General features: G+C 48.3%; 1 protein-coding gene across 1 annotated transcript; it reads right to left on the bottom strand.

The window, feature by feature from the left end:
* Positions 1-441: 441 nt before the first annotated feature.
* Positions 442-4,101, bottom strand: LOC142490731 (protein NYNRIN-like). Its single transcript, XM_075593149.1, has one exon. The coding sequence runs from the start codon at positions 4,099-4,101 to the stop codon at positions 442-444; it is 3,660 nt and encodes a 1,219-aa protein (XP_075449264.1).
* Between the last annotated feature and the right edge of the window lie 1,384 nt (positions 4,102-5,485).

Raw genomic sequence — 5,485 nt, forward strand, 5'->3', positions numbered from 1 at the left:
TGGCCCGAAGCTTACCCAGTCAAGAATATGACGGCAAAGGTGACAGCGAAGAAAATGCTTATCGAAATAGCATGCAGGTTTGGTATACCTGAAGTGATCGAAAGTGACCAAGGACCGGCGTTCACAGCCTCTATTTTTGGGGAACTATGGTTTATGTTGGGATCTCATCAAGGACTCCACACTCCCTATCACCCACAAAGTTCGGGAAAGGTGGAAAGGATGAACGGCACACTGAAAACCAAACTACTTAAGATGAGTCAAGATCACCCCCTCCCCTGGCCAGATCTATTGCCTATAGCGTTATATCATGTCAGACACACGCCCCAGGCCAAGCATGGGCTTACCCCATATGAAGTCCTATTTGGGTCCCCTCCCAGAATACCAGAGATAGACAGTCAGGAATTACAAAAAGGTCAGGACAAGGTAGTACAATTTGTGATTTCACTTGCGCAAGAATTGTCTAACTCTCGTTCTGTAGTATCTGCTTCTCTTCCAGAGTCCACAGGAGACACAGTACACCCCTTCCAACCTGGGGATAGCGTGTTTCTTCAGATACACGCTATCCCCAGGTTGGAAGGGGTGTACTGTGTCTCCTGTGGACTCTGGAAGAGAAGCAGATACTACAGAACGAGAGTTAGACAATTCTTGCGCAAGTGAAATCACAAATTGTACTACCTTGTCCTGACCTTTTTGTAATTCCTGACTGTCTATCTCTGGTATTCTGGGAGGGGACCCAAATAGGACTTCATATGGGGTAAGCCCATGCTTGGCCTGGGGCGTGTGTCTGACATGATATAACGCTATAGGCAATAGATCTGGCCAGGGGAGGGGGTGATCTTGACTCATCTTAAGTAGTTTGGTTTTCAGTGTGCCGTTCATCCTTTCCACCTTTCCCGAACTTTGTGGGTGATAGGGAGTGTGGAGTCCTTGATGAGATCCCAACATAAACCATAGTTCCCCAAAAATAGAGGCTGTGAACGCCGGTCCTTGGTCACTTTCGATCACTTCAGGTATACCAAACCTGCATGCTATTTCGATAAGCATTTTCTTCGCTGTCACCTTTGCCGTCATATTCTTGACTGGGTAAGCTTCGGGCCATCCTGAAAACATATCCACTACTACCAATACATACTCGTATCCCCCGGCCGGGGGCATGTGAATATGGTCCACTTGGATTCTCTGCCATGGGTAGTCGGGCTTGGCTAAATGCTGGGTGGGTACGGTCTGTGTGCTGCTGGGATTACAGGTTTGACAAACCTGACAGGCTCGGTTGTATGCGGCCAATGTGGTACTGATCCCAGGAGCATAGTAGAACTTCCTTACATATGCGAGGGCTTGATTCTTTCCTCGGTGTGTGGCTCCATGTGCCCATGTTGCTACGGCTGGATACATTCTTCTTGGAAGACAGTATACATTATCCTTTTTCCACAGACCAGTTTTCTTTTCCACGGTCGCCCCATCTTTCCTCCACTGCTTCTTTTCTTCTGATAATACTTTTGCCTGTTCCTGTTGTAGTTTAACAACTGGAGGTCGTGCTGTATTAATTTCGGGAAACTCTTCAGCCTCGATTTGTGCCTCTGTTTCCTCCCGTTGTTTCTTTTCTTGTGCCCGCGTGCTTACCATTGCTACTTCCATGTCTTCCATGGCTAGCCATCTCTCTGACACAGATCCCAAGGCAGCTTGTTTGGCGGCTTGGTCAGCTAATTGATTTCCTCTTGTTTCCGTGCTGTCCACTTTTCCATGTGCCTTGACCTTGAGAACCGCTACCTGGATAGGTAGCCCCATAGCATGCATAAGTCCTTGGATAAGGGTGGCATGTTTCACCGGTGTTCCTGAGGAGGTTATGAATCCTCTATTTCTCCAGATAGTACCAAAATCATGGGCAATGCCAAAAGCATATCGTGAGTCTGTTCTTATATTCACCCTTTTTCCTTCTGCCATCTCCAATGCTGTTTGTAACGCAATCAATTCCGCTTCCTGGGCTGACCTGCTTGGTGGCAATGCTTCAGCGTAGAGAATCTCTTTCTCCGTGGTGATGGCAAAACCGGTATGAAATCTGCCGCTATCATCGGCATACCTTGAGCCATCTGTCCAGAGTTCTAGGTCAGCGCCTGGAATCGCAGTAGTAGACATATTCTGTGGTTCTGACGTGTCTTGCTGTAAAGTGAGTAAACAGTCATGGGGGGACACTGGTGGACTAGAAGTGTTTAATTCTTCCATTGGTTCCTCTCCCCCCTTTGGGATATGTGGCAGAAGAGTTGCTGGGTTGATAGTGGTACATCGTTGAAAAGAAACATAAGACGGAAGAAGCAATGAGCACTGAAGTCTTAAATGACGTTGATGCGAGAGATGTCGGGGTAATGTCAGCGAGAGAACAGCAGCCAAGTCATGTGGAGCTTGAATAATAACATCATGTCCGAGAGTGATGTCCGCCACTTTATCCAGCAGTACTTGGGCGGAATGGGCGGCTTTGAGACAACTCGGAGAAGTACGTGCAACCGGATCCAGTCTGCAGGAGTAGTACCCGACAGGGCGCTGTTTCTCCCGATGGAATTGTGTAAGAACTCCAGAAGCATGGCCTTCCTGCTCGGACACATATAGATTGAATGGCTTGGTATAATCTGGAAGGCCCAGTGCTGGTGCACTTGAAATGGCTTCCTTCAGAAGATTGAAACAGCGTCGATATAATTGATAGGCAACTGGGTCGGCCACATCGTCTTCCTTGGGGCCAGTTTTCAGCGCATCATATAGCGGTTGCATAAGCCTGGAAGCGTCAGGTATCCACTGTCTACAGTAGGTGATAAGTCCAAGGAATGATTGCAGTTGGCTGATTGTGGATGGATAAGAGACAGATACAATAGCTTGTTTCCTTTCATCTGTCAGATGTCTGATTCCTTGTGATATACAATGCCCCAGAAAAACGACCTTAGGGAGGCACCATTGGAGTTTTGACTTAGAGACTTTACATTGGATGGAGGACAGATGCTGCAACAGGGAGACGGAGAGTGATTCCATCTGTTGGCTGTCGATTGGGCCACATAGCAGAAGGTCATCAACATACTGGAGTAGCGTAGCTTCAGGGTGAGCTAACACCCATGGTGAAAGAGAGAGTTTCAAAGCTTGGGAAAACTGGTTAGGGCTATTCTGGGCCCCTTGGGGTATTCTTGTCCATGTCAGTTGAGCTCCTTGGAAAGTAAAAGAAAATAAAAATTGGGAGTCCACATGAAGGGGAACACTGAAAAAAGCATTGGCCAGGTCTATAACTGTGAAGAGACTGGCCTCGGGAGGGACTCCGCTGAGGAGAGTATTCGGATTGGGGACAACAGGGGTTTCCAGTATTGTTGCCGCATTGACAGCACGCAGATCTTGTACCAATCGATATTTATCAGGTTGACCTTTGACACTTTTCTTCTTGACAGGAAACAGAGGAGTATTGCAAGGTGAAGTGCAATACCTGAGCACCCCTTTCTCCAAATATGCATGAATTTGTATCTTCAGACTGGCTTCCTGTGCAGCTTTGAGAGGGTATTGCGGGATTCTTGGGTAAGGGACTCCAGGTTTCATCTGTACAACCACTGGGGGAACGGGAAGAAGCCCCACATCTTCAGGTCCCACAGACCATAAACTAGAAGAAACTTGAGGTTCAATATGGCTGGGGAAACCAGTATTTGGGTTGGATTGTTCTTGTAACAGCATCAGCGGTAAAGCTCGGATGATGCAGATATCTGGGGGGGTGTCTCCCCCTTCCGGGCGATGGAGAATAAGTTGCATGCCACACTCATCATATAAAATATTTGCCCTTAGTCTTTGTAAAATATCGGACCCTAATAGATTTAGAGGGCAGGTGTTCGATACCAGAAATCTAGCAGCGACTTCTGAGAACGGTCCGAGAGGTACAGGAACAGTAAGGCGGCTGTTTTGCGGTTTTCCCTCTACCCCCATTGATGTCATCCAATCATCGGAAAGTTCTATAGTGGGGGGGAGCAATTTTTTGGATATAACGGACGTGGACGCCCCTGAGTCCACCAGGAAATCCATAGGGACCTCTGCTACTGTGAGAGTGACTTTCCCACAAACAGCAGTTTGCCCCACTGCTGCCATGGCGGTCCCAGGTTGTCCCCCCTTTCAGGACCGGGGTGGAGGTCCCTCAGGTAGTTGGTCTGGTCTGGGCTTCCTACATTCTCTCCTAACATGTCCAACTATTCCACAGTTCCAGCAGGTTGGTCCACCTTGGCTGCGGCCTCCTCCGTTTTGTCTCCGGTCTTGCCGAGGCCCATTGTTTGGGTAGTATCCTTGTTGGGGGGTGTGCTGTGGATAATAGGGAGTGTAGGCCGGGGCAGGGGCAGGGTAGGGGTATGGCTGTGGGTAAGGAGGGAAAGGAGGGGGCGGGTACGGATTATTACTGGGGGGTTGGAAAGGGGCGGGGGCAGACGGTGGAGGGAAAGAAGCGGAAGCGGGAGGTGAGGTATTAAGGGAGGGACATAAAACTGCATCTGTGCATTCATTTTCTTGCATCATTAGAGCAAGTGCTTTCTTTTTCCCTTTGTCTTTCAGTTCCTTTGCTTGTGACCGGGCAAAACCTTTAGCTACTAATATAGCGTCTTGTAATGTTCCCCCAATACAATCTGGGCGTATTGACATAATCTTGTCTTTCAGCTGTTCATTGAGTCCATCTATAAAAGCCTTAGTCAGGATCATACGGTGAGCCTTGGCTTGAGTGGCAAAGCCAAGATCTTCGAACAGTATTCTGATCCTGGAGCCGTACTGTTCCACAGATTCATCCGTTTGTTGTGTAATCTCTTGGAGTGAGCCCTGTAACTCTGTGAGTGCTTCCTGGGCCCAGAGTTTGAGTTGTTGACAATAAGTGAGTCCCGAAGAGTATGTATCAATAGGTTGTGACTGACTTAGGTCGAATGCCGGGGCCATCAGTGGCAGGAAACTGTCTGTGCATTTAATCTCCGTGAGAGATTGTAGATCCTGCCAGGTGCATCCGTAGGTTTTCTGTATCTGGCACATTCGTCTGTAGAACGGCATAGGCTGTTTCTCCGGGTCAGGTAGACCAGACACCAGAGTGGAAACTTGTGTAGGGGTGAACGTAACATACTGAAGACCAAGCTTGGGTGTGTTATGTGTCGCATTATTGGTTTGGCCTTCTGCCGTGGGCTCCGTTTTTATAGCTGATATCCCTTGGGTATGATAAATCTGGGAACCGGGAAGTGGGGGCACGGCCGAGGGCACTATATCTGAGAGTGTGCCCTTGGATTGCAAAGCTGACTGAAGGACTGGCATTCTATCGGGATCATCAGTGACTATTCTGATCTCTGAGAGTGTAGTAGGTTGGGTGGCCACAAATTCTAATATGGTAGATATGATAGTATTTACAGCAGGTTTGAGTGGGTACCTAAATAACCCCGTGGATACCAAAGGAAAAGCAACAGAGGAGATTCCGCGCTCAACACAGGCCTGGTCTGACAAATGAATAAGG

The sequence above is a fragment of the Ascaphus truei genome, chromosome 3 (assembly GCF_040206685.1).
Source record: "Ascaphus truei isolate aAscTru1 chromosome 3, aAscTru1.hap1, whole genome shotgun sequence".
Lineage (NCBI taxonomy): Eukaryota > Metazoa > Chordata > Amphibia > Anura > Ascaphidae > Ascaphus > Ascaphus truei.

Coding starts and splice junctions, on each gene's coding strand:
- LOC142490731 (XM_075593149.1), bottom strand. CDS start 4,101: ATGGCAGCAGTGGGGCAAACTGCTGTTTGTGGGAAAGTCACTCTCACA.